The sequence below is a fragment of the Phalangium opilio genome, unplaced genomic scaffold (assembly GCF_054372755.1).
Source record: "Phalangium opilio isolate 3A_F unplaced genomic scaffold, DU_Popi_V2 ptg000017l_1, whole genome shotgun sequence".
NCBI lineage: Eukaryota > Metazoa > Arthropoda > Arachnida > Opiliones > Phalangiidae > Phalangium > Phalangium opilio.
In genome coordinates this window covers 6,038,082-6,063,516 of record NW_028324151.1, presented here as the reverse complement: position 1 = coordinate 6,063,516, position 25,435 = coordinate 6,038,082, and the positions used below count along the sequence as shown (strand labels likewise).

Below are 25,435 nucleotides of genomic sequence, written 5' to 3'. Positions count from 1 at the left end.
TAATTTTTGATGCAGAGAAATGTAATGTTTTTTTTATTTTTAGCATTTCTTTTTTTTGCATATTCCCCTGTAGCTTTTCGTTTCTGGTGTGATAATTGCGCCTTTTTGCCAGACCATTAAACGAGCAAGAGTATTAAGAGCTTCTGTTTTCCATTTAGATAAAACGTTTCTAGATTAATGCTTATTACTAGCTAGCTTGAACCAACTAAATATAAACGGTACTGGATGATGAAGAAGCTATGTAGGGGGATTTCTTTTGGATTTAATTCAAATTTACCATGGAAAGCTTATATTAGAAAACGCCTTTTTCCTTTTCCTTGGCCCTGCCCTGTTTCTAACGCATCTTACTTATTTTTTTTTACTGCACGAAATAACTCGGGCAAATATGTACAGGGTGTACCATAAAAAAGGGTGGTAGGACCAGAGAGAATTTATAATAGGGAGTGGGAGCTCTTGCCCTTGACAGTGCTAAATACAAGTAGGCTGCGTCGCCAGGTAAATTTCCGGTCACATGACACTCCTTGCCCTCAAACACTATTGGATATACAATTATCCAATAAGGGTTCACGATTTCGAGCGCGACTGGCGCCATTTGGAGTTATTTTAGTCAGACCGTTCCCTTTCCCTAAAAACGGTAGTCTCCATCTCCCCTAGAGACCCTCCCACAACATTCTAGACCCACCCCAGAGGGAGGGGCCTCAAAAAATTGTACCGGAAAGAGACCTGGTTAGTTTTGTTGATCACGTGATTTTTGAGCTACATGATATTCCTCAGTTTCCACTCCCTATTATAAAATCTCTCTGGTAGGACCGAAATACAGTAGGTTCTATCAAAAGTATATAGATATAAAAACCAAAAGTACGCTTCGTTAACAATTCCCTGTCTTTGTACATGTATTGTAAACTGAGGGGAAAACCACCCTTCTCTCATCCGACTACAGAAACCAAAGAGGCTAGAAATTGGGGGAGATGAAGCTAGCGGCTTTGGCAAGGCATTTTGGGTATTCTCGCTTTTCTCTTTTATGTATTTGTTATATTTCCTTCCTAATATCCGGTTCACCGTATTTCAACCAATAAGAGGGCAGAGAAAGATGCGCGCGCACACCGGAAGCTTAGAGGTAAACTTTCAAAGCGAGAACACTCCAGCCAAGCCTTCTACTCGGGAAGTTAATCATACGCAGAGGGGGGTCGACACTATTCTGAGTGGTAAAGATGGGCTTCTCGAGCAAGTTTAAACGAAGTGTACTTTTTGTGTTTATATCTATATTCTTTTGGTTCTATGGGGTATTAAAAGACGGAAATGTAACTTTTATTTCAAAAAGTTTTATTAGTTATGACGGGAGTGTTTTACAGATAACTCCTTCAATTTAAGTATGAAACTGAACAATCAATGATCGCTAATTTAATTAAGGGGGCATCCCTAAAACGCTCTAATCATAACGCTCACCTGTAAATGGTGACCCTTAGGGCAAAATATCATAGAAATTACAATTTCGACTCAAAATTTACTCCTTATTGAACCAACTGTTCTTCGGTCGTATAATTTCCTTTTTGGAACACCCTGTATATGTATGAGTCTGGAAATTGTGATCGTTCTCTCGGTTTTTATTCATTTTATTCGGTTTTGTTTTTCTTTCTTTCTTTTCATCCTGAGTTGAGAGTAAGTGTAAAGCATGGTCTGAGTTAACTCCATTATGGTCTGGAAAAGAGGGCGCATCTTTGATACTGGTTCCTTTTAGAACCTGAAATTTAATTTAATCCGAGTTTCACGCTGAAAATGTGTCAAAAATTGCTTGGAAAAGTTATTTAGGGATTTGAAAAATGGAGAGTTTTCTTAGGTTGTAACTATATATGTGTAGATTGGAATTTCGTACGTTACATTCGTTTCTTTTCTTTCAAAATCCGCTTTGGTACCACGTGATGTAGGGTAAATCGAAGTTATGTATCAGCAGGGATAGATTTAACTTTAGAAGTAGGAATGGAGGACAGAGTAATGTGGGCGCGCGTCAAAGTCCCGGACCCCCTTTAACCGGGACGAATGGATATGAAAGAAGAGGCGGGTCATAGCGACCGAGGTAAAACGGGATGACGTATTTTTCGCCGTTCCCGTCAGCAACGTCATCAAAACGTAGTTTAAGTGAGCCAATAAGATAATTTAAACTTTTCGTTACGTGTTGGAGGGAGGGGCTCTATACTGGGTGGGCTATGAGTCGGACTGAAGTAAATAATAACCGTACATATCCATTCCTACTTCTAAAATTAAATCTATCCCTGATTTAATGTTAAATGCACATAACGCAAAGTTTAATTCTTAAAGAGTGCATGAAGATGGGGGTGATATATATTCCCGTGTCAACTGTATAATTTCTTGACTGTACTAGTATTCGGAGTGGCTGTTTGGTTGGGGGCGGAGCAAAGATTCGTGAGATAATGCACACGGCCATATTGGGGGATTCAATGCGGGGGACAGCAGAAACCCACCCCAATATGGCTGCGTGGTAAGACTTAGGATGGTGGGACGTACCGCTAACACAACCTAAATCGCTCTAATGTAAGAGAATTGATAACCACGAGTTAATCAATTTCTGATAGTGCCAAGTTCTTTTTTCTAGGGTCGATTCATCCAGATTCTTTCTACATTATTCGTGTTAACCGACTAGAATACTAATGAGATAGGAGGGTCGATAAGCCTTTGGTAGTTGTGTCAAGTAACAATGTCTTTAGGTTAGGTTCGTTTCATTATGAGGGTGCAATGAATGAGGTTATTTTATAGCATCAGGATTCATACAAACGTGGGAAACAGTGAAAACCTGGAAAACTCTGGGAAATTTTGAATTTTCCTCAATTATTCGGCCCCTGTTTACTCGATCCCCAAGTTTTTAGTATGGTTGAATGGGGGGCAAATAGGACTATAACATACTCATAGGACATCCCCGGATCTCTAGTAGAACCAGAGTTATGAGCCTCCAAAGTTGGGTCTAATTCTATTCCTATGGAGGGTATGGTTATGCACATTTTCCTCAATTACTCGGCCCCTGTTTACTCGATCCCCAAGTATTTGGTATGGTTAGATGGGGGGCAAATAGGACTATAACATACTCAAAGGACATTTCCGGATCTCTAGTAGAACCAGATTTATGAGCCTCCAAAGTTGGGTCTAATGATATTCCTATGGAGGGTATGTTTATGCACATTTTCCTCAATTACTCGGCCCCTGTTTACTCGATTCCCAAGTATTTGGTATGGTTAGATGGGGGGCAAATAGGACTGTAACATACTCAAAGGACATTTCCGGATCTCTAGTAGAACCAGAGTTATGAGCCTCCAAAGTTGGGTCTAATGATATTCCTATGGAGGGTATGGTTATGCTTATTTTCCTCAATTACTTGGCCCCTGTTTACTCGATCCCCAAGTTTTTAGTATGGTTGGATGGGGGGCAAATAGGACCATAACAAACTCAAAGGACATCCCCGGATCTCTAGTAGAACCAGAGTTATGAGCCTCCAAAGTTGGGTCTAATTCTATTCCTATGGAGGGTATGGTTATGCACATTTTCCTCAATTACTCGGCCCCTGTTTACTCGATCCCCAAGTATTTGGTATGGTTAGATGGGGGGCAAATAGGACTATAACATACTCAAAGGACATTTCCGGATCTCTAGTAGAACCAGATTTATGAGCCTCCAAAGTTGGGTCTAATGATATTCCTATGGAGGGTATGTTTATGCACATTTTCCTCAATTACTCGGCCCCTGTTTACTCGATTCCCAAGTATTTGGTATGGTTAGATGGGGGGCAAATAGGACTGTAACATACTCAAAGGACATTTCCGGATCTCTAGTAGAACCAGAGTTATGAGCCTCCAAAGTTGGGTCTAATGATATTCCTATGGAGGGTATGGTTATGCTTATTTTCCTCAATTACTTGGCCCCTGTTTACTCGATCCCCAAGTTTTTAGTATGGTTGGATGGGGGGCAAATAGGACCATAACAAACTCAAAGGACATCCCCGGATCTCTAGTAGAACCAGAGTTATGAGCCTCCAAAGTTGGGTCTAATGATATTCCTATGGAGGGTATGGTTATGCACATTTTCCTCAATTACTCGGCCCCTGTTTACTTGATCTACAAGTATTCAGTATTTAGTTTGGTCCATAATTACCCTTTTTGGAGCATTCTGTATATTAAAGAAATTTTTTTAAAAGTAAATTATAAACCAACGAAAACAATGTTTAAACCTAAAAAGGATGAAACTTGTGTACAAAATTTACCCTTAAAGAGGAATATCATGAATTAAATATTCATCCATTTTTTTTTCGTATTCCCAGTTCTTTGAAAGTATTTTTTAATTAAAAATTTAAACGTCGAAATAAAGTATGTTTGTAAAAGGTCGAGTGGTAGAGACCCAAAGATAGAGGAAGAGAGAAAGCTGGAATTTACTAAAAACCCAACTTCCCCTGTTTCCGTTAAAATTTAGACTCTTCCGGATTGGACCCGAAAGTCTCGTGGGTGACGGTAATAATATTGTTGGTGCACTTTTGAAGAAAGTAATTTTAAACATCTTCTCAAAATTATTTCGTTTCGTTGATTAAATTTGAAATTTATAATTTAAATTATTCATCAATTGCCAAAGGAGAGTTGCTAAACGAGAATCTAACCTTTGTTACACTCTCACTAGCACTCATAAACCTGTTTGAAAAAGAAACATATTTTATACTCATATTGGTAATGCCAGAAGTGAGATGAGACTAGAAGTACTGAGCTAACCAAATTCTTCACTCGGCGAAAGTGAATATTCTTGATAACACACCAACGGTTGGCCCTCTAGTAGCGGTTTCTGAATTTTCCCTCCAAAACGTGAGACGCTCGCGGTGGTAGACGGCCGAACTAGATTCAAGGAGCCGCGCCCGTGTTCCGCCGCTTTAGGCTGAGGGGAAGGGGGTAGGAAATGTTTTTGGAACTCGACCAATTTTTTTCTCTGTAGTGTAGGCGCGATGGAAGCGGCATAAAATCCTCAAATTTGTTCACTAGTGCCAGGATCTACTTCCAATGCTAGAGCCCTTCACTTCTAGTCTCATCTCACTTCTGGTAATGCTAAGTACTTTTTGGGAATTGATTATTTTATAGGAATTTTAGCGCACTATTACTGTATTGTGAGTTGTGACTCTGTAGGTCAGGGAAATCCTTCAAAAGTCAGGGAATTTCAAAATGGGCCAGAAAGGTCAGGGAAAGATTTTAGAGTTTCAACAAAGTCAGAGAATTTGATTAAAGTTACTATAAAGTATCTACGGTTTAACCATCCAGATGGGTGACATATTGAATGTTTTAGCGAGATCACGTTCGACCCGATACCGTAATCACGGAGCTCGTTTGCTCACTCCATAATGTTTTACCAGGGATAGATTTAATTTTAGAAGTAGGAATGGAGAACAGAGTAATCTAGGCGCGCGTCAAAGTCCTGGACCCCCTTCCACGGGACGGAGGGGAATGAAAGAAGAGGCGGGTGGGTCATAGCGACAGAGGTAAAATGGAATTACGTCTTTTTCGACGTCCCCGTCCGCAACGTCATCAAAACGTAGTTCAATTGAGCCAATAAGATAATTTAAACTTTTAGTTACGTGTTGGAGGGAGGGGCTCTTTACTGTGCTGTGAGTCGGACTGAAGTAAATACTAACCGTTCTCCATTCCTACTTCTAAAATTAAATCCTTCCCTGTGTTGGGTAAACCGTTGAAAAAATTCAGTTACCGTCGCCCATGAAATGCTCATTACCAAATGAAAGGACATTTCTAAAGCATTTGATAAACGGACATGGCTTTGAGCTCTCAATTAATTGGGAATTTTGGGAACCCCTAGGATTAAGCTAGGGGTTCCGGGACAAGGAAGCTAGCTTTTCTGCTGCAGTGTATACACTTTCCAGTTCTCTGACAAAATGTCAACTGCTTACACCAGAACGGTTGTAGTGTAGCAATTCAAAGCGCGAAGAGGTCGGAAAAACCCTCCTTCCAACCGTTGCTAGGTTACCGGTAAAAGAACGCTCTTTTATTGCACTAGCTCTAGCTCTTTGCTAGCCGCTTTTAAGAGTCCGCACCGTTTACCAATATCGTATAGCAGATGGATCGAAAATAAAATTTATAGATTTTATATAGTTTTTCTTAAGGATTTTTGGGATAAAAAAATTATTGTTTGAACTAAAGGGTAGATGGTAAATAATAATATTGGTTTGTTTATCCTGCTGTCGATGTTGAGAAATCCACTCTAAGATTACGGTTTAAGTGGAGACGTTGCGAAAGGTTGATCTGTTGATATATATAGGGGTGTGCGTATGAAATATATATTTGTTTAGATATATATTTCTGATAGTTTTTTGAATGGAAAAGGGCATATTAGAATTTTTCATATTATAGAAATCATGTATAAATTTATGTCATTGATAGATTTAATTTTACAAGTAGGGATGGAGAACGGTTAGTATTTACTTCAGTCCGACTCATAGCCCAATAGAGCTCCTCCCTCCAACACGTAACGAAAAGTTTAAATTATCTTATTGACTCACTTAAACAACGTTTTGATGACGTTGCTGATGGGGACGGTAGAAAATACGTAATTCCTTTTTACCTCTATCGCTATGACCCGCCTCTTCTTTCATACCCCTCCGTTCCGTGGAAGGGGGTCCGAGACTTTAGCGCGCGCCCAGATTACTCTGTTCTCCATTCCTTCCTCTAAAATTAAATCTGTCCCTTTTTATACACAGGGTATTTCTGATAAGTCTGCATACCATAAATAAAGAAGGGGATGTTCTTTGGAAAATCGATTTTAAGTCGAAAATGTAACTTCTATCTCTCTCCATTTTGTTATCCACAAGGGACACTGTTTTCAAGTTAAGATTGAAGTATTTTACGGATTTTATGGAATAACACTGATCTCGTGTTTCAAGCGATTTCACTAATATATTTGTAAAACAGACAGAGTGAAATCCGTCAGATGGCACTAATCTTCCAATAGAATTTTATATCATGACGTCATCCGCTTTAATCTGAGACCTAAAGCGAGTTTCAGTGAATTTCTCGCATCTTTAATATTTTAGATAGATTTTGAAATATTCATTATTTTATACGTTCTTTTGAAAAATAAATTAAAGTAAGGATATTGGAATACAAATCTCCTTTTTGTTGTGCACTGCTCCTCTGGAAGACGCTAATGAAGAGACAGCCGAAACTGTATAAATCCGTTGTCTAGGGAATTAATTAGGAAATTGCTAATTTGCAACCACTCTGATTAAGAAAGTAACAAATTTTCACAGAGCAATCTTTGGCACTATTTTCTTCATTCGGGTACTGCTACCCTGTCACTGGAATGTTGTTTCGGAGTAGGTTTAATTTTGTCTCGATGCAACAGCTGTTCGGGATTCCTTTGAAATTAGTTTTCCGTAACCTAATTCCTTAGCGTTTATTAAACATAAAGCAATACTCGGATCCGCCTCTGTATTGTGACTGCTTCTCTACATATCAAATTCAAACATGGAACTCAACAACTAAATCAGAGTTTTGCTTTAAATTTTAAAACATGACAGTAAAATCCTCGGTGTTGTATTCTCCAACTGCGCTGTTTAGGCTTAGAACAAAGTCGCCTTAAGTACCTGGAAATTTTCAATTTAACTTGTAATTGTATCTGTATGAAAATTCATTCGAAAAATTGCATTGTGGCATAACCTCATACTATTCATAAGTATGGGTCTACCGTAGAGGCCTAAACTGCATACATGCGAGATAAAATTAAAGGGACTGCTGCGGCATCTCCACTTAAAGGGTTCTCCACCAAACTGTATGGCAATAGAGACATGGCCTACTGTGATTTCCTACCTTGGTCGAGATGTGTTACGGCTAGAGATGGAGACCACAGTAAGTGATGGTTTCTGAAAACCAGTTGACGTCTCTTTACGAGATATGCACCGTTAGGAGACGGACTTCTACCTTTTTTATAAATGTCGCTTTACCTGTAGTAAATATCCTTTTGACCTATACTTATGGAGAATATTATAGGGTTATGTCTGCAACAATAATTTGTAGGAACGTTTGTGAATCAGATTTTGCAAGCTCTTCGTAGTGGTATAAATTGGGTACCTTGATAGTATCAAGGCCAATTTCTGCAACGCGTACGATTTATATTATATTCCACCCTTGGAAGAAGCGAAAAATATATTACCATCTTAAGAAAGTATAGCTTTGTTTTTGATACATTTTAAGAATGATACTGAATACATTATTATCAAAGAAAAATTTAACCCAATGAATCAAGAGTCGGCTCTCGTCTGTACCCAAGGGATTTTCATCCAAATCTTACTCCTGCACGTGAGATTTGAACTTTAGTCTGACCACTGACCAATAGGCAATAGAGTTAAAGGATGCTGGTATACGCGTAATGAATTCCTATACCTTACTTACTGTAACTTTGTTGAGAAACTCCTTACCTCCCTAAGGACACAGTCCGTCACTCTTAAAAATAAACGAAGTTAAACCAAGACTTTAAGTTCAGAGTCAATGCAGTGAAAACAGTGGAGATGGAGTGGAATATTGGCTGGTCATGCGCGGCGATGTAAGTCTCCCAGAGTACCTTGCGCACGCCCTTACCTTTGGTAAAGGATTGTCAAGTGCTTTCGTCACCTAGTGCCATTTAAATATCGAACCTAGATCTCACAGGGGGCGTTGCTGACTCTAATACGCCAAAAATAAAGCTATTTCAGAAGCCTTGGGTGTGACGTCACATGCTATTTGCCCATAGAACCAAAGCGGTACCAAACATGACCGCCCACTGCCAAAGCTAAGCCCCTGACGTTTTACCAAGGCATTGACCTCACACCTTAGATAGTTCTATGCTGGGAGGACTTCGTTGATGGTTGTACAGAGGCTTGGTATATTGGAGATTTCTGCTCCATCTCACTTCTCTTCTCCAAGGTAAAAGGCAGGCAATAAGAGATACTTATGACGTCATCACCCCGCAAGGATTAGAACGCGCATTTGGAATTATAGTATTATATTCTGGAAGTTTGCAAATTCACAGAGGTTTTGAAATTTAAAATGCAAAGTACGCAACGATTCTGGCATTTTTGGTTTATATATATAGTTTTAGGTTCTAGTTTAAACTAAAATAGTTTTAAAATTTCGGGAAAGTTTAAAACGCGCATCACCATAAGTAACATAAATCAATAAGTATGGAACACACTTCCAACATGTTATTTGTCAAAAGGTTTGTAGAAACAATCACAGATGTGATAGAACCTAGAGGTATAAAGACCAAGGAATATTATGGTTTTAGAGTTGCCCATGCTCCAGTTTTCACTTCAAACCGAAATAATGTGGGAACAAACCTTCCTAGAAATATAATAATGGAAAAGTCATATTTATTGTTATTATGTTATTTATGATATCAATATTGAAACTGTTGGGTTATTAATTTATTTTTGAAGACTATAGTAAATTATTCCAACCACGTGATGAATCTTGGGTTTACACGTGTATATATTGAACCTTACGAGCGTGACTAATAGACAGATAGACGAAAACTGGGTCTGTTTCTTATTACAATATCCGTAACAGTTTTAAACTATAGCCTTAATTTGCATGGAGGAAAATGGAATGGAGAAGAAGAAAAGAGAGGAGTGGCTCTACCAGACTTTTGATGCCAACCTCCCAGACTGGGAGGAATTGGGGTGGTTTATAAATGTATTGTTCGCAGCCTGGTAAAATATAGTCACGTGACAAACGAACCTATAGCGTCCTCGAATATTTACTCTCCAACCTATGAGTGAAAGTACTGTCGTATGTGTAGACAAAGAGCAATACCCCTTTCTCCCCTCCTAGTTATCCTCCATGAGCCTTTGCCACTATTGGTTCTAACCCAGTGGATAAACCATGATACCCCAGCTGTAGAAGGAGACATTCTCCTGACACACTTTCGCATGCAGAGGCAGACTCAGATTTAAATACGAGCGCCTACAATACTAGACCAAGTCTTATCTCTATTGGACCAAGGCTTAGAGATAAGAGGTAGCCCAACATTGTACACGCTGATACTTCAATCTGATACTGATATAGCTACAGGCCGAGGCTTAGCATTCTCCTTCCCGTAGCCTTCCTTGTTTCTTTTCAATCAATAATCCAAACTGATGGCAATGCATAGCTAGCTAGCTGCATGGGCCCTCTTCTGGATCTAGAAGTATACTATAGACGGTAGCAGCTAGGGAGGGCCTTGTCCTCAAATATGGTGGCCACTATCAGCCCCGGAAGCTTATATCTACCGCCTTCTTCATTATTAACAGACTGCTACCGTTATAACGAACGGGTTCCTAAAAAGGCCTCAGGCCATAAGTTGTACAATCTTCTACTCCAATATGTCACCCCTTTTAATGAACGAAATCTTGTCTTCTATATGAGATAATACGTCTACCATGAAGGTCGTGATATAATTAAAAAGAATACATCGTGTTTGCTTCATAACACAGATATGTTTACGACATACGGAAGCTTCGTTAGCAATCGGAAGCTAATGATGGTCATCTTTCCCGAGGTGAGGAATGTCTTGTTAACGTTTTCTACGTTTACTTCCGTATGTGTATAGTGTGCAGGGAGAGATTTTGGTTGCCTAGGTTAAACACGTGACTTTTGTATCGTATTGTTATTTTTTTTCTTGTGCGTTTTAGTATCCCTTTAAGGTATAACTTTGAAATTAAAAATTTATGATGTTGTAATTTCAAGATTGGAAAATTTAATCTGGTTGGGGGGGGGGGAATCTGGGAATGATAGGGAATTTAAAATGGGGTCAAAGAGGTCAGGGAATTGGATTTTAATTTATGAAATTAGTTAGGTTTATGATATTTACAACGTCATTTTTGCACGTTGCAATGAATGTGTTTTAAATCATAAACATTAGAGTTGATTTATAAAAGAATAGTTTATTGAAAATAAACTCTTAACGTTGAAAACGTTTTAACTTAAGTTGACTTGGAAAATCAAGAAAAACGTAGTCGAAATAACAGGGAATTTGAAAATAAATATGCATCTGATTTTGTTTAAAATTGGTGTGCAGCTGGTGAAACATTTCTACAGGGGTAGGTAGAAATTACATGAGATGTTTTCAGCCTGTAAGATGACTTTTCCGTGGGTCTTCCATTTGGAAGTAATTTTGATTATTGGGTTATTATATCAATTTAATGATGCAATTAAATATAATATTTTGTAATAATAACATGTACAGCCTTAAAACCATACTGATTTCCACAGTTTTCTCATTATCCTTGCTTTTAGATTTGATGATCCCCTATTTTCACTCCTTCCTTAATCATCATTAATTTAGATCTTTACTTCATATAGGGTTAGTCCCCCTATTATCGGACACATTTTAAAAAATTATGGTTAAATGTAAGGAAATCACAGAAAACCTTTGAAAAGTTTATGAAATATATATTTTGAACGTTTGTGCACCTAATGGTATAGAAATAATTCCAAAAGAACGATGTAATGTTGTCCCAATCATGGATTTTATTCGGCAAGTATGGTACCCTATTATCGGCTATTTGGATGTTGATTCGGACACCCATGTTCCATTTATCGGACGCCTATACATCCAACTCGGACACTGGGATCTCAGAATCGGACAGTGGGTCTTTGTAGCCCGGACACTGGGATCTCAGTATCGGACAGTGGGTCTTCGCTATCGGACACTGGGATCTCAGAATCGGACAGTGGGTCTTCGTTATCGGACACTGGGATCTCAGAATCGGACAGTGGGTCTTCGTTATCGGACATTTGGATCTATGTATCGGACAATGGTTCCTCAATTGGAATACCAATTTTTTTAACAATAAAAGACCCGTGAAAATTGTTACTTCTCTGACACTTCTGGATCCATTCTGAACATCACTAACCGCTTTAAGCATTAAATATTTTCAATCCCTCTCTTATTGTAAGCCTACGTTAAATATTTGTCTTTAAAACGTGTTTGAAAGCTGTCCGATAATAGGTTTTCTACATTAGATACGATTCGCGTTTTATTTTCATGTAAAGAAACCTAGAACTAACTGTTAAAGTAGCAATTTATAGAAAAAGATTCGGGCTTTACAGCCATACACATAACTTACAGTTGGCTTCTATTTATATACCTCAAAACACGATTTAAAAATGGGGGGAAGAATTTTTCCGGCCCCTCAATTAGTTTTAATTAATCAAAAAAATTGGATATCTGGTTCGTTCGCGCTTTCCTTCTCTGACATCGCGCCCCTTCTCTGTTTTTACCTGCAACATACAGATTTCGACACCCTCTTTAAAACTAGGTAGCTTACAGTGTTCCTTTTTTCCCCGGCAGTTTTATAAACAACTTTTTAAAAATGTGTCCGATAATAGGAGCGTCCGATAATAGGGGGACTAACCCTACGTGTAATACTTAATCGGATCCGCTGAGGAGGTGGCTACCAATTTTAAACCTTACTATTACTAAAGTTACTAATATTAATCATAATTTACCAGCTAAACCCTGTCAGATCGTTAATTAGCAGACAGACTGCATATTAAGCCGCGTCTTTCTTAATATAATTAACTCATTATTTGCGTTTAGTATCTCACTTTAGATGAGGTTATCTTAGGTGAAATATGGTTTTTGCAATAGCAGAATTTTTGTCTAATGTTTTAATGTATATATTTTTTAGAGACTTGCCTAAAATGTTTGGGATTAGACTAGAGGATTTTAAGCTTGATTTTTTTTCCTAATTTAATTAACGCGTTTAATGAGTTTAATATGACTTATTTATATTGTTTTAGATGAAGAATAATATCTGATAAGTGCGACATATATTAAATGGTGTGTTCTTAGGGTCAATCTGATTGGGAAGTGTCAAAGAATATGCATGGGGTCTACAACATTTAATTATGGAGAACATGGGCTCCCAAACATTGATAGACCCCTAAAACAAGGGAATAGCCAGGCATGTGGAATAATTAGCTTTACTTTTCCAGTGTTTGCGCACTTCTACCCATTTAATAGTATTATACGCTTCTGCTAGATAAAGGTCTAATAAAGTTCTTATATTCAAGACAATTGAAGGCTTATATGTCTTACTCCACATGTGTCCTTACTATTTCCTGGTTTATGGGGGCAATCAATGTTTGGGAGCTAACTAAATGTTGTAGACCCTATGTTTTTTGACAATTTTCAATCATATTGACCCTAATTTATGACAGAATTATCAGAAACACCCTGTATATGAAGTACATTTTAGAAAAGGAGTATTTTTGGCTGATGTTTTTTATTGTAAAGAATTTTTTTAGAGACACCTAAAAGGCTACATAGGGTTGCCATGGGAATTTAGGAAACATCACTTTGGAGTTCTTGCTGTCGTGATAAATTTGGCACGAGGGACAATGGGAGCCCTGTTTTTACTTTAGCGGTTAAGTTTGGTTTTTTTTATTCGTCTCTTTTACCCAGTATGTTTAACCACGGGGTTTCTTAAGGTTTTCGAGCTTGTCAATCCTGATGGTTAATGACGTGTCAAATGACTCAAATAGCGTCGTGTTTCTTTCCGGCTTAGAAAATAGACTTGACACTGTTATCAGGCCTTATTTATATCATTATATGATCGATTTTATTTAATGTTTTCATCATTGTTTGCTGGGTCATAAACCTCGTGTAAATGTCCTAGAAAATTTGGAGCATTGTTGTTGAATAGGTTCAAAGGAGAGTGTCGATTTGTGTTTATTTTTGGGCGTCGATAAGAATCTAAACAAAGTTGCTTGCTACAGGTCAAGGAAATTGTGGGAAAGTTGGGGAGTTTCAAAATGGGTCAAGAAGGGCAGGGAAAAGTTATTAGGGAATTTCAAAATGGGCCAAGAAAGTAAGGGAAGTCTGGGGATTTCAAAATGGGTCAAAAAGGTCAGGGAAAAATCAGGGAATTTCAAAATGAGTCAAGAAGGTCAGGGAAAAGTCAGGGAATTTCAAAATGGGCCAAAGAGGTCAGGAAAAAGTTAGAGAATTTCTAAATGGACCAAGAAGGTCAGGGAATTTGGTTAAAATGTCTAAAATATCTGAGCTTCAACCATACATCTGGATGACATTTTAAAAGCTTACGTTTTACCGAGATCACGTTTGACCGGACACTAAAATGTTTTACGGTCAATATTCATAAAAAGCTATTTAAATCCAATTTTTTAGTTATATCATAAGTTTATAAGATATGTTCCATAAGTATGACACTTCCTATACTTCGTAATACTAGAGACTTACAGCTCGAGCTAGTTCGGGAACGACAAGCGAGAATTGACTATACACTCAGTTAATTATGCAGTCCATCTTCCTATTTATTCTGTACTAAGCCTTTGACAGCGCCTCACCAGGCGTCCCTTTACGAGAATCTATGACCTAAGTCACTTCATGACAAGCTCCAGTTTGTAACCAGTGACAAACTTATAGTAAACATATCTTATGAACTTATAGTAAACATATCTTATGAACTTATAGTTATATTTTGAATAATGACAATTGGGTGTACAAATGTCAGGGAAAACCTGGAAAAGTCGATGAATTTGAATCTGAAAATTTCGTGGCAATCCTGCTAAAGAGCTAACCATTTTCCTTTCACTTTTCTTGAAATTACAGAACGAGGATACGCAATCCTTGAACGACCAAGGCTTGATGATGGCTCCAACCCCCGGTGATGACAGAGGCTGTTACTTCCGGGATGGAAAAAGAAAAATCGGTATGTTGCAACTTGTAGGGTGCGAGCTCTCCCCTAGTCCAATTATATCCGGAAACTAGACGAATCTAATTCCGGTAGATTTTGTTTTGGTTTTCGAGGAACAAACCACCGAGCAATTGGCCAAAATGCAACAAGTCAGTTCTGCCAAAAGCGAGAAAAGGTCTCAAAGACACGACTTGTGGAGACAAAAGTTCATGGCTAGTTTGACCAAAGCCGGATTAGAACTAGAAGAAGTAAGGACTAATAAATGTGCCACTTTTATTTGTAAAAATGCTTTTATTATCCTTTTCAATTTTGAGCTAAAAAATGGTCATCCTACACAGAATGTTTGTGATAAGTCTGATATAAATATGGGGGATGTTCTTTGGGCGACTTTGAGTCGAAAATGTTCTATTACATTTTGCCGTCCTGGCCACTGTTTTCGAGTAATGATTTGAGTGTTTTAGGGTTGACCCCTTAATTAAATTAGTAATCATTGTTTTTCAGGTTATTTATTAAATTTAAGGGGTTCTCCATAAAATACTTCAATCTTAACTCGAAAACATCCCCCTATAGTCCTTAGGGAAAAATGTCATAGAAATTACTTTTTTGACTCAAAATCGTCCATAGAATCCGCTGTACTTCGGTCCTGCAATTAAATTATTCTTTTTGGAACACACTGTAAACCAAATTGTGACTTTGATTCACCTCTATATTGCATTTTCAGGAACTTTTAGAAGGTGAACGCCAAAACATTCATTTCATCAAGATTTCGGCACCATGGCCGATACTTGTCCATTACGCTGAAGAACTATCTTTGAGAGCACCGTTACAGGTAAATAAAAAAGACAACCAACCACCTTACTGTGAAAAAAGCTCTTTCCATGAAGAAAGCCTTTGAGCCATTGCTCTGTCCCAATTCATTTTCTTACGCAGGCTCACCCAAACCCAAGCACGAACTGGTCCGACCGTATCCTACGCGCCATGAGGGTGCCAAATATCATGAGGGAAGAGGTCCCCAATCGACCACTAGACTATTACACTTGTCCCTTCAGGAAATCCAAGCTCGACAAGTAAGTAAATGGTCTTACCATAAATCATAAGTTTATAAGATATGTTCCATAAGTTTGACACTAGCTGTACTTCGTAATGCAGAGGCTTACTGAGAACTAGCTCGAGAACGACAAGCGAGAACTGATTAACTACACTCGGTGGTTAATTTTTCAGGACTTCCATCTTCCTATTTAGTTGTCCTTAGCCTTTGATAGCGACTCACCAGGCGTTGCTTTACCTCGAATCTATGACGTTTCGCCTACATCACTCCATGACAAGCTCTCATTAACCAGTGACACACTTATGGAACATATCTTAAAAACGTACGATAAATTCATAAGATATGTTCCATAAGTTTGTCACTGGTTACAAACTGGAGCTTGTCATGAAGTAATTGAAGTAGGTCATAGATTCGAGGTAAAGCAACGCCTGGTGAGGCGCTGTTAAAGGCTTAGTAATGCAGACTAAATAGGAAGATGGAAGTCCTGCAAAATTAACCACCGAGTGTAGGACTTCAATTCTCGGTTGTCGTTCTCGAACTAGTTATCTCGAGCTGTAAGTCACTTGGATTACGAAGTATAGGAAGTGAAATACTTATGGAACATATCTTATAATCTTATGGTCTTACGTATATTGTACATTTCAGAGAGATATATATTTTTTGTGTGGATAGCACTCTGTAGCACGCACTGGTGTTTCGTGACGATAAGGTTGTCTTTCTACTCTCTTTCTTTCTTTTTATTCGTTTTGCAGGTTCCTGGGAAGTGAGAACCAAGACGAATATTTCACGACGACCCAAAGGATTCGAATTGTCTACGAGATATTGGAGCGAGCAGCTTTCGGCAAAAGGAGAAGAGCGGAAATAGGCATCGCCAGGTTGTTGGAGGAGAAAGTTTATGACGCGGCTTTTCCCTTACACGATGTAAGTGCAAACATTCTGTATTTCAATATTTGCTCGGCGACGTGCTGTGCTGTTAGAAAGCTATAACTTAAAGGCGTTCAACAGTCTTATTTGCGAAGTCAGGAATACATAAACACCCAATAGGAAGTATTGTGTAGCCTCCATTTTCTCAACGTGTCTAGGGTCTAAGGGGATTTGAGGGAAGAGATAGCTAGACTAGTCATTATGTGTGCACGAATTTTACCTAGCGAATATTCAATCTCGCTGATTGTTGCACCTCTAACGCGTGCCTGACCTCGTGTAGCTACCAACCAATGAAATTACAGCTAGAAAGACGCCATCAGAATTATGAGGAGTGACGAATAGTAAGTTCTCAAGCCCGGCCCACCAAACCCGCATAGAAATGAACATGGGGCACAAAGATTCCAAGTAGCTGTATGTATTCCTGGTAAAGTGTGCATGGCCTCTTTTTCGCGGGAGTTGGGATATATTTTTTATCGTGTTGAGTCAATTTAGAGGAACAATAAAAGATCGCCTATAGTTTTTATGGCAGAGAAAGTTCTCAAACCGATAAAACCACAGTTGCATCAATAATTAACTCTAATGATTTTTCGTTGAGCGTATTCTTAAATTAAACGGCGATTAATGACTCAATTGCTTCATTCTTAAACCCAGAATGTGACTTGACCTGCGGCATTAGCCACTGTTTGACTGTGAAGGCCATAGCATTTTAGGAATTTCCGGACTGAAAAATACATTGGTGATTGGAAATTGAGGGTGTTTTATGGTACTACATTATTTCTTGGTTCTCTAAGTCTTCCCATCACGTTTTAACAAAACTACCATACCCTAGAAACAGACTACCAGGGATGGTGAGACATCTTGCGATGCTTCGAGCTTCTTCTGGTGGTTCCCACCCCCCTTGTTTTTAGAAATAAAGCTCTTTTATATCTTATAAATAAGTGTTTCTGACAAGATATTTGATAGTTTCGGGGCTTAAGGTTCAAACATAACCCTATAATACTCTCTATAAGATTGGGCCTGCTTTGACCATGGGAAATAAGATGAATGAAATTGCAGCGCCATCTTATGCTGGAAAGTGTCTGCTCCAAACTTGAACAGAATAGAGGTGTGACCTACCTTAGTTGATCCAATTGTGTTAGGGAAGCAATGTAGGTAGGCTATGCCTCTTATTCGGGCAAATCCATCATCAGGTGATGGCTCTCTACAAAAACACGCCCACAGGGGACGCCCTCTACCCTTTAATAAAGAGCGTGTGCTTGTTGCAAATACCCTTTAAGTTTACTACACTTTAGCACGCTTTAAAACGTTGTGTAAAGGGTATGCGTTTTTTCGCGTGAATATCGTCACCAGATGTCGCTATTTCCGTTACGTAACGCGAGCATTGGAACGATTTTTTTATGTGTAGTAAGCTTTAAACCCATACTTATGGAAAGAATCATACGCTTATGGTTCAAATAAAAAATATATTACGGAATTAGGGCTGCCTTTATGGCAGAAGGCTTACACTTACAGTTTACATAGCAATATATTTTGGGTATAGTACCAAGGTACTATAAAAGACAATTATAAATATTTTTTTTTTCATCTCCGTGGTAGGGTCCCTATCAAATACCCAATTATTTCGTGGCACCGGATAGCTTGAACAAACGCCAGGTTCTGTACCGTCATTGGGCCCGCTGGGGAAAGTGGTACAAGTACCAGCCTCTGGATCATATCCGCGAGTATTTCGGCGAGAAGATTGGCATTTATTTCGCCTGGCTGGGCTTCTATACCGGATGGCTGCTTCCGGCCGCCGTCGTTGGACTAGTAGTCTTCCTGTATGGCTTGATCACCATGGGAAAAGACACCGCTTCGTGAGTAGTAACTCCATATACGCCTATCGATCCTATCTCGGAGATTAATAAGATAATGGGATTATGTTACTCGAAAACGCGAATGATTTGTTTTGGGTTCAAAAGGTCATAGCTATATGTCCTATTACGCGAAACAATTATTTCTGCTGGAAGATTTTGTTGGAGATGTGCGGGTATAAGACGCTTCTTTTGTCCGAAAATGGATGTCCATAACTGGCTTTTAAAGAAATAGGTACACTAAACTGCAGACTGTGTGAAAATAGTTCTAAGTATTGATTTTACCGGTTATCAGTTAGCTTATACCTAAGTAAGTAATTGTGGATAATACAATTTAATTAACAATAACAGTACAAGTTCTGAGCCACATAAATGCTGAAATTTTCAATCGTGGCCCCTTATTTCTAATTTTGAACTGTAGGCCTTTTCTGACTCAACTATAGATGGGTCAAAAAGTTGAGTCAGCAAAAATTGGGCAGTGATCAATTTTAAATTTGGTGATTGAACTTATCCAACTTCTGTTCACACGTGCCAACCAGTTTACTCAACTCAAGTTGACTCATCTAAGCGAGTCAAAAAGTTGTATCGTCTGAAAAGCCCTTTACTGTAATTACTAAATATGATGATAACAACTGGTGAAATCAAAAGGCTCTTTCTCATTTCTAATTGTACACTCAATTTCATAGGTCTGTATAGTTTAGTATACCGATTACTTCCATTTGCAGTACGACGATTTTCAAACAAAATATCTGTTTATCTGATCTCTTCTACACTGTATTTACTATTCAGTTACCAAATGTTACATTCCAATTGCTCCTCGGATTAATAAACTGATTGAAATCCCTTTGCCAATTTGCTCAATCGGTTATGAGCTTCATAGATCCTGCATGGGTTTGAAATTTGTTGGGGGCAGAGCGGATTACAATCACCTTTAACTCGTGATTGACTCCTTATTTGAATAATATTTTTCTAGAGAGGAGATTTGTAACAGTGGCAAAACGTTTCGTATGTGTCCCTCATGCGAAGAAAAGGACGGTTGCCGGTACTGGTATCTGAGTGACATGTGCGCCTTTACCAAACTGACGCATCTTGTTGACCATCCTGGCACCGTCTTTTACGCTGTCTTCATCTCTTTTTGGGGTTAGTAAATATACCAATCATTCATTCCTCCGACATAATCGGAAAGAATTGAGAGTTGAAACGAAGGTGTTTTAAAGCCGTCACCTTCTTGGAGTATTGGAAGAGGAAAAGCATCAGCTTGGCTCATCACTGGGATTGCATGGATTACGAAGAGGAAGAGGTAGGATGTGTTTAATTTTATTTTTTTGTTGGTTGAAACTGTTGTACCCTTACGTAAGACTTGAGAACGTTAGATTTCGTTCTACCCTAACACCACCATATTGTTTGTGAACATTCTATCCTGTTTGTATCTACAGTATGCTTCTGAAAGGTTCATTATAAATTAAGTTAGATGTTCTTTGGGCGGTTTCGAGTCGAACATGTTTTAAGACATTTTGCTCAAAGGGACACAGTTTTCTTTTTGAGATTGGTCAAAGTATTTTAGGGATGACCCCTTAAAACTGATTATGAAAATGAAGGAAAATGCCAATTTTATTATGGGGTCATCCGTAAAACATTCCAATCATAACCCCTTGTGGGAAAATGTCATACAAGTTACATTTTCGACTCAAAAGAACACTGCCCTTAAGTTCTGATTTCGTCCATGGTTTTGTCATTGCTCTTTCGTCTTTCTTATCTAATTGATCACTCTAAAATTATCATATTAGACAAAGTATATGGCTTGCACATCTGAAGGATAGATTTAATGTTTGTTTGCAATTCTTGGTATATGTTGTAAATTGAAGTTTAGTATAGGCCTATTATCAATTTAAAAAAAGAAGAAACAATGTCTTTAGTTTTAAAGAAGAAATTATCTAATTTAAACAGAATATAGTCCTTAATTCTCTATTCCTTAAATGAACAATTTACTAGAGCCTTTAGTTAAACCGCTTTCATTGAAATTCCATCTCCAATGCGAGGGGCTAACCACTCAGAGTAACCAATGTACACGCATGCTGTACCTGCCCTAAAGAGATTACTCGAAACACCATCATCCGGTGTACACGAAATCTGAGATTTATTAGCCCCTTAGCTCCACCGACTTTATTTAAATCTTGTCAACCAAAAAGAGTACATGAATAACTTTAAATCTTTTAGGAGACACCTCGTCCCGATTTCGCGGCTAAAGCACCCAATGTCGAAAGAAACCCGATAACAGGTATAAAAGAGCCATCATTTCCAACAAGAGTTCGTGTACAAAGGATAGCCATCGGCGCTTGTTCAATCGCGTTAATGGTAAGTCACCTCGAGCCTAATGTATATCGTAGTCTCGTGTCGTCCTCGTCGTCGTGTTTGAGTGGGTATTAGAGGACAATGCGATAAGTAAACGTGTCGCGTGTCAAACACGTTCTGTTCGTGATGAATCAATGAACGAAGTGACGCATATAGATAATCGGTATTGAAGAGGAACTATGCAGTGTCGTTTATGATAAGTCTGCCATTTATTGAAAGGTGTCTTCTTTGAGTCAAACTGCACTGATTGGAAAGTGACTTCAAGAACATGGATGTTGTCCACATGTGTGACTATTTCCATGTTTTAGTAGCCAATCAATGCTTGGGAGCCCATACCCAAGCACGTAGACCCCATGTTCAATAACACTTTGACCCAAAGCAGGGATAGATTTAATTTTAGAAGTAGGAATGGAGAACAGAGTAATGTGGGTGCGCGTCAAAGTCCCGGACCCCCTTCCACGGGACGGGGGGGTATGAAAGAAGAGGCGGGTCATAGCGACAGAGGTAAAAAGGAATTACGTATTTTTCCCCATCCCCGTCAGCAACGTCATCAAAACGTAGTTTAAGTGAGCCAATAAGATAATTTAATCTTTTCGTTACGTGTTGGAGGGAGGGGCTCTATACTGGGTGGTCTATGAGTCGGACTGAAGTAAATACTAACCGTTTTAAAATCAAATCTATCCCTGCCCAAGAACACATCTCACCCTTTATTATATGGCAGACTTATCAGAAAACACCCTGCATGATTTTGATTCCGCTTACACTTTTATTCACTGAAGCTTCAGGGATAGGAAATTTTTAACAAATTGCTTTTTCCGCCTACACCGGTTTGGGTTTCAGATTTCTCTGGTTTTCATCTTTATCTTGGCGGTGATAATTTACCGTATCCTGATCTCAATCCCCCTGTTTCAAAGCGAGACGTTGAGAGGAAGCGCTTCTTTCATAGCTAGCACTTCCGGCGCCGTCGTCAATCTTATTTTTATCTTAATCCTTGGAAAAGTTTACGAAAAGTTGGCGCTCAGGTTGACGCAATGGGGTAAGTCCCTCTAAGTGTATTCCGTCTTAAATCATCATCTTCCTTACGCGGGTACTGGTTGGGTGACAACGTCTTATCTTATCTTTATGATGGCCCCTTTTTTAATAAAGGTAGTTAAGGTGCCAGCTGCGACGTTTATTAATTATTAGCTTATTAATGGTAAATTGAAGGGTGGAAGTGTGTAATAAAACTTCAGTCGAAGTGCCTTGTGGGGCAATTTTAGGCCTATGATAAATAAACAGACAATGATAAATTGAAAGTGAATTAATTACCAGATTCAACTAAATGCTATGCAATCAATGAGCTCTTTAGTTTGTTAATTTTTAATCACATTAAGTAAGTCAAACATTATTTTATTTAAATCCAGAGATGCATCGAACGCAAACGGACTTTGACACCCACTTAACTTTCAAAATATTTCTCTTCCAATTTGTGAACTTTTACTCGTCCATATTTTACATAGCATTTTTTAAAGGAAGGTACGTTTAATAGTACAATTAGTCTCTCACTGATTATCCAAACACACATCTAATTATTATAAATTTGTGGTAAAATTGAAGGTTTTCGGGCTATCCCGGACACTATCAACACCTTTTAGGACTTAGAAATGAAGAAGTACGTCCCAAAAATTAATATTTCTAAACTAGGCAATTGTTTTTAATTGTTAACTACTTAATGTTAGTGCACTAGCAGCGGTTGCCTTATGGAACTATCGCAACAATTAGCCGTCATCATGATCGGTATTCAAATCATGAACAATATCAAAGAAATCTTATGGCCGTACGTACACTATTCAAGTGACAAACATAGCCATATAATCATATGTTTATAAGATATGTTCCATAAATATTACACTATCTTTGCTTCGTAACGCTAGAGGCGTACTGAGAGCTAGTTCGAGAACGACAAGCGAGGATTGAAATCCTACACTCGGTTTTGCAGGACATCCATCTTCCTATTTAGTCTGAACTAAGCCTTTGATAGGACCTTACCAGGCGTCGCTTTACGAGAGTCACTTCATGACAAGCTCCAGTTTGTAACCAGAGACAAACTTATGGAACATATCTTATGAACTTATATATATTAGCAATGGTGGCTAGGTCAACTGGTTTATCACCTCAAATTTCACGCTTCGCAGAAAGATGAAATCATGGTGGCACAAACGTCGAACGAAGATGCGTCGTTTGGAGAACCAACCCAGATGGGTCGAAGACTATCAGTTAGTGGAAGATGAAGGTCTCTTCCAAGAGTACTTAGAGATGGTCCTGCAATTCGGATTCATCACCATTTTCGTGGCTGCGTTTCCTCTGGCGCCCATATTAGCTCTTCTCAACAACTGGGTCGAAATTCGATTGGACGCCCAGAAGTTTATCCGGGAAACCAGAAGAATAGTCGCTGAGCGCGCCCAGAACATCGGAGTTTGGTTTCGAGTTCTGGAACTCATGGCTCATTTAGCCGTTGTCAGTAACGTAAGTGTTGGTTTCAATTGGTTCTTAAAGCACTGGACAATGTCTAAGTTGTCTTCAGTTAGTTTAAAATGATTTGTTTGTTTATCTTGATTCTCTAGGCTTTCCTGATCGCTTTTACGTCGGATTTCTTACCAAAACTCTTGTACCAGTACGAATATGACTGGGACTTAAAAGGCTACGTCAATTTTACCTTGTCCTGGGCCCCCAATGGTACGCTATCCGAGGAATGCAGATATCGCGATTTCCGGGACCGAGAAGGCAATCACACTCTATTTTATTGGAGGTTGTTAGCTGTCCGTTTGGGTTTCGTTATACTTTTCGAGGTTAGTATCTCGTTTCCGTTGTATTCTTCTTGACGCTGGTGTTTAACTTACATTTGATGTTGGAACAGCACGTGGTATTTTCCGTTTGTCGATTCATCGACGTCCTTGTACCTGACATTCCTAAAACTCTGGAACTGAAAATTAAGAGGGAACGCTACTTAGCCAAACAGGCCTTGGCCGACTCGGATACAATCATGAAAGTAAGTAACATTTTTATTTTTAATTTGTTTATATGCTGGTTTTGGAATTTGTTTTGGATTTTGGGGGTTTCAGCACATTTTCAGTTAATTATTGTGCCAGAATTTTAATTTGATGACACTTTGCATTGTTGTTTGCTCACGCGCTCTTTTGAGTAAATACCTAAATTACAGTATATTAAGAATGGCTGTACCATTTTTTGCATTACAATGTTGTTATAAACTTGGTCGTATGCCATATTGTCACCTTGGTTGTATACACAATGTTAGACCCTTGGTTTTATAAACAATGTTGAACCCTTGGTTTTTCACACCATATTACACCCTTTGTCGTATACTCCATGCTGCACCTTTCATTGGATACACCCTAATACACCATTGGTCTTATATACCATATTGTACCTTCGGTGATATTTTACCCTTGGTCATGATGGTCATCTGTACCCATCGTCATATACGACGTATTTCACCCATCATCATGTACACCATATTGCACCCTTCGTCTTATACACCATTCTGCACCCTTGGTCATGTATACCATATTGCAGCCATCGTCGCATACACCATATTGCAACCATCGTCGTATGCACCATATTGCACCCATCGTCGTATACACCATATTGCACCCATCGTCGTATACACCATATTGCACCTTTGGTTCTGCACACCCTATTTCCGCTTTGTTTTCATACACTATCCGTGTATTACGCCCCTTTGTTGTGCACGCCAAATTAGGTGTAAAATTTATTTTCTCCCAAAATGGCGTCCAGGTCGCTCAAAGACGAGACGACGACGATGACGACGATACCATCCTAACATCCCAAGGGGATCAAGTTTAGATATAACCCAACAACGTGTGCCAATCAGCATGCAAACTCTATTAAATGGAAAAAAAACCTTAAAGATGAAATTCGTTGGATGGCCCCAAAGTACCTTCCTGGAAAAAAAATTCGAGAGAGTCTGCAGTACGTCTAATGGACATGGCCAACCAAATCCCCTTTTAAAAATTACAACAATGATGTTGCGATCATACAGTTCTTCGAAATGAAGTACTAACACTGTTTAATGCTAAAAAGAACCAATTTTAAAACCCACTGGATAATAAAATATGTAATTGTTTAAAAAAAATTACAAGTAACAAACAATACCACCCATGCAAACGCGCAAAATTTCAGTTTTCAGTACAATTGTTATCGTACCACGTTCCTTGATTATATTGGACTTGATTTGAGAGAACCGGGAACAGTGGGGAGAAGAAGAACCTAAGGTTAAAGGTCTATACACTACAGCCCAATTGTATCTTTAAATGTTCTCTGGTTCTGTATGGGTTCTTGGTTTAGCTAATCGTCAGCTTGATGACTTCACCCAGAGTGTTGTTTATTCCTTTTACTCTACGACAAGTTCTCAGTAACAAATTATGTAAAACTTACGGAACATTGTTTACTTATGTTGGTACGAATTAAAGTTCATACTCGTACGATACCCCCAAGATGGCGGCAAGGTCTCGTCTGTCC

General features: G+C 38.7%; 1 protein-coding gene across 2 annotated transcripts in view; it reads left to right on the top strand.

Moving 5' to 3' along the window:
- LOC149702722 (anoctamin-7-like) overlaps positions 1 to 25,088 on the top strand; it is a 42,228-nt gene extending 17,140 nt beyond the window's left edge. For both annotated transcript variants that reach the window (XM_089866597.1, XM_089866596.1), the window contains exons 3-19: positions 14,638 to 14,737; positions 14,816 to 14,970; positions 15,444 to 15,551; positions 15,653 to 15,789; positions 16,523 to 16,691; positions 18,291 to 18,547; positions 19,518 to 19,684; positions 19,762 to 19,844; positions 20,762 to 20,899; positions 21,737 to 21,932; positions 22,300 to 22,411; positions 22,493 to 22,547; positions 22,615 to 22,712; positions 23,071 to 23,401; positions 23,500 to 23,724; positions 23,793 to 23,924; positions 24,692 to 25,088. In XM_089866597.1, the coding sequence (XP_089722723.1) occupies positions 14,638 to 14,737; positions 14,816 to 14,970; positions 15,444 to 15,551; positions 15,653 to 15,789; positions 16,523 to 16,691; positions 18,291 to 18,547; positions 19,518 to 19,684; positions 19,762 to 19,844; positions 20,762 to 20,899; positions 21,737 to 21,932; positions 22,300 to 22,411; positions 22,493 to 22,547; positions 22,615 to 22,712; positions 23,071 to 23,401; positions 23,500 to 23,724; positions 23,793 to 23,924; positions 24,692 to 24,760 (2,532 nt within the window). In that variant the 3' untranslated portion in view covers positions 24,761 to 25,088. The remainder of the gene's footprint in view (positions 1 to 14,637; positions 14,738 to 14,815; positions 14,971 to 15,443; positions 15,552 to 15,652; positions 15,790 to 16,522; positions 16,692 to 18,290; positions 18,548 to 19,517; positions 19,685 to 19,761; positions 19,845 to 20,761; positions 20,900 to 21,736; positions 21,933 to 22,299; positions 22,412 to 22,492; positions 22,548 to 22,614; positions 22,713 to 23,070; positions 23,402 to 23,499; positions 23,725 to 23,792; positions 23,925 to 24,691) is intronic.
- The last annotated feature ends 347 nt before the right edge of the window (positions 25,089 to 25,435 follow it).